This window comes from Nanorana parkeri, unplaced genomic scaffold (assembly GCF_000935625.1).
Source record: "Nanorana parkeri isolate BGI_ZX_2015 unplaced genomic scaffold, ASM93562v1 scaffold1664, whole genome shotgun sequence".
Lineage (NCBI taxonomy): Eukaryota > Metazoa > Chordata > Amphibia > Anura > Dicroglossidae > Nanorana > Nanorana parkeri.
In genome coordinates, this window is record NW_017307932.1 from 107,180 (window position 1) to 110,295 (window position 3,116).

General features: G+C 45.9%; 1 protein-coding gene across 1 annotated transcript in view; it reads right to left on the reverse strand.

The window, feature by feature from the left end:
* LOC108799228 (forkhead box protein N3-like) overlaps positions 1 to 3,116 on the reverse strand; it is a 60,042-nt gene that overhangs the window by 823 nt on the left and 56,103 nt on the right. The window contains exon 6 of the mRNA XM_018571060.1: positions 9 to 80. Coding sequence (XP_018426562.1) covers positions 9 to 80 — 72 coding nt within the window. The remainder of the gene's footprint in view (positions 1 to 8; positions 81 to 3,116) is intronic.

Here is a 3,116-nt window from a genome sequence, read left to right on the forward strand (position 1 = left end):
CCTTGGGGTCGCTGCTGACTAACGGGGAGCCGCAAGACGGTTCGCTCTCCGTCCGCATTCGGCAGTTGATGATCCCGTTCCTGAAAAAGACAAAAGGGCCGTTGGTAAGTCTGAGCTGTTCAAGTCAAATCATGGAAAATGTTTAGATTAGACAGTCCAACGAAAACCAAAAACATTTTCTAAAGTCAATCTTTCTTGGCCTAAAACTTTTTGTAAGACCGACACCTCGTGGTTTGCTGCAGGGCCCATTGTTCATCTTCTATGGTCCTGTGGAGCCCACCTGAATCCTAGGCTTAGGTTTCACATGAGACCTTGACTTCTGCCCCGGTCAAGGTTAAGTTCCACCCACTCTCTGTATTAAGCTCCACCCCTGCCAATTAACTGGCCAATAACAGAGCTTCAGCACACAGTAGAGGTTCTGATTTTGACAGGTATTGGCAGAGGGTTGGGGACTTAGCACCTGGAAGGAGTGAGGCTTAGCACTGACTTGGGTAGAAGTCAAGGCCCCTAGTACAACCTAGGATCATACGGGACCCAGAGGAGCAAGGATAGATTTGAAGACTAAGACGTGTACCTGGAGGCCCAACAAGGTCCGTGAAAGGGTCCGAGAAAAGGTTTAGGCCAGGACTGGTTCTATTTAAACCTGAAGACCCCACACCCAGCGATGGGGGGAGGGCCTCATGTAGGCTGCAATATGCAACATCCAGAGCTCCAGCACATCATCTGATATACACTACAGGCAGTCATTCAGGAAATGAGACAATAATATACGCAGTGTGCGGCCCTGAAAGGGGTTAAATCCTGGCAGGACATTATCCCTGTACATAGATTTATAGTCTCGGAGCCACACTGAGATTTATGACCCACCACGTGGCGGGGTCAGAGAAATGACTCCCATAATTAACAGGCGATTATTATGTAGAGTGACCTTGGGCCATCCGGGCTCCAGCAAGATGGCCCCGCGTCAACCGAAGCCACTAATAAAACAGCATCACCGGCAGCCAGTGTGATAAAAAAATGGCGGCTCGGTATTAAATCATTCAGGTGTGCAGCAAAATATGTGTATAGCACTTTAATAACAATAAATGCTGCAAAAAAAAACATTGAAACATATATATATAATAAAACTATTTCATGATTTTATTTGTATCACCAATTATTTATTTGTTTCTAAGCTTCAATTTCAGGGTACAATGAGACGATAAATTGCGCAAAACTGAAAATTGAAGTGTTCAAAAACACCCCCAAATTTTACCTTTTGCGCAATTTATTGTCTCATTGTACCCTGAAATTGAAGCTTAGAAACAAATAAATAATTGGTGATACAAATAAAATCGTGAACTGGATGTAACAACACTTTCGACACATTAAAATCGACACATTTCATGACTACAAGAGGCGGAGAATTGTGACTGGAACACGACAGACTCCCCGAGCCAGCGAGACGGATATATTAGACGTATTGAGAAGAAATCCAAATTCTCTTCAACTATTTCCGCGAATGTGTACGGAAATTTAGAGCTGGCGGGTTTCATTTAAAGCAGACCCGCAAGTTAAAATGAGAGTTCGACTCGCCGCTGCCGAATCACATGGTGACTTTCTGTAAGAAGTGATTGCTCCTCTTTAAGTAAAATTATTATTTAAATTTTATTTTAAAAAGTGCCGTCCGAACGCCTCACCTGACCGAACACCTGGGCCAAAAATCCCAACAACAGACAAGATTCAAGTTCCGAGTCATTTTATTCAGTCAGGGGCTGTGCGTCCAACACAGACATTAAGGCCTCCTTCACACTGCCGCGCATATAAGCGCGTACGTGTCTTTTGTACCATATGCAAATAAATGGCTCCGTACACATAGCCGCGTATGGAGCCGTATATTTGCGTAGCGTATATATGCGCAAAAACAGAATGGAACAGAGATGCGTCCGGGCAGCGGATTTCTGCGTACTTTACGCGCATACGCACGTTTGCGCATATATACGCGTACGTGCGTACAGTTCATTAACATTTCCATTAGGAATGATGCATTCTGGGAATGCAAATAGTGCACGCCTATAGGCACATACGCTCGTATATACGCACATATACAATTTTGCTCTTGAGTTGTGTGTGAATGAGGCCTAAAAGGGAAATAAAAAGGTTTATAAGTTGGTGTTTTTAAATTGTTAGTATTTCCGGATAGAATCTGAACATGTGGGGCATCTATGACGTTCATCTTGCAAAGCATTCTGGGTTTTTTTTAAAATACGGAAGCCCATCACTGACTGCAGGCTTACTAGCTGCTCGTGTATACTAAGCGCACCTACTCCATAGATCTATGAGTGGATGATGCCAGCTGACCCCCCATCTCTGCTATAAGAGAGGGAAGGGGGTGAGGTCCTGGACTCTGCAATCTGATCTCCCTGCTATTCAGGTCTATTTCCCAGAAGGGCTTCTGCACCTTTCAGAAAGCTTCGAAATTTCATATTTACCCAATTTAAAAAAAGCGATGGAGCGTTGGCCCCTGGGGAGACGAACCCTTTCTACACATTTATAGGAAACCCAAAATGTTACAGTTGTCTCCAGAACAGGAAGTGGGCGGGAATCTTCCAGGAGGATTTCCTCTCACTTCAGAGAGATTTCTTTTGCCTTCCTGGCAGCAAATTAAGGAAAATCCCCTCTACCACGACGGGCTTTAACCTTTTTCTGCTCCTTCCAAAACTCAGATCCACTTTATATGAAACACATGTAGACAACCGCCATGGTGCTCTATGGCTGTGCGCAGAAGTCTATGGAGATAGATACCCTGCTCTGTTCAGGAGCATAGGGCCGAAGCGAAAGACTTCCACTGCTGACAGTTCCCAGCAGGGACGTGCGGTCAGGGGAGGCAGGTGGGGGCGGAGCCCTAGAATTATGGAGGAAAAAGCTGTCAGCTTCATGTCTGAAGCTGACAGCTTTTTCTCCATTCAGAGCAGCTTCTATCAGGTTACAGAGCAGGAAAATCCTCCCCCCTGTGTAACCGGTCACGGAGCCTCAGTGGTGAGGAGCAAGTGAGGGACAGGGAGGCTCCTCCCTTACACTAGCTTGGGGATGGATTGGGGGCGGGGCTTCGTCCGGCGGGGGCAGGGCTTCAGCAG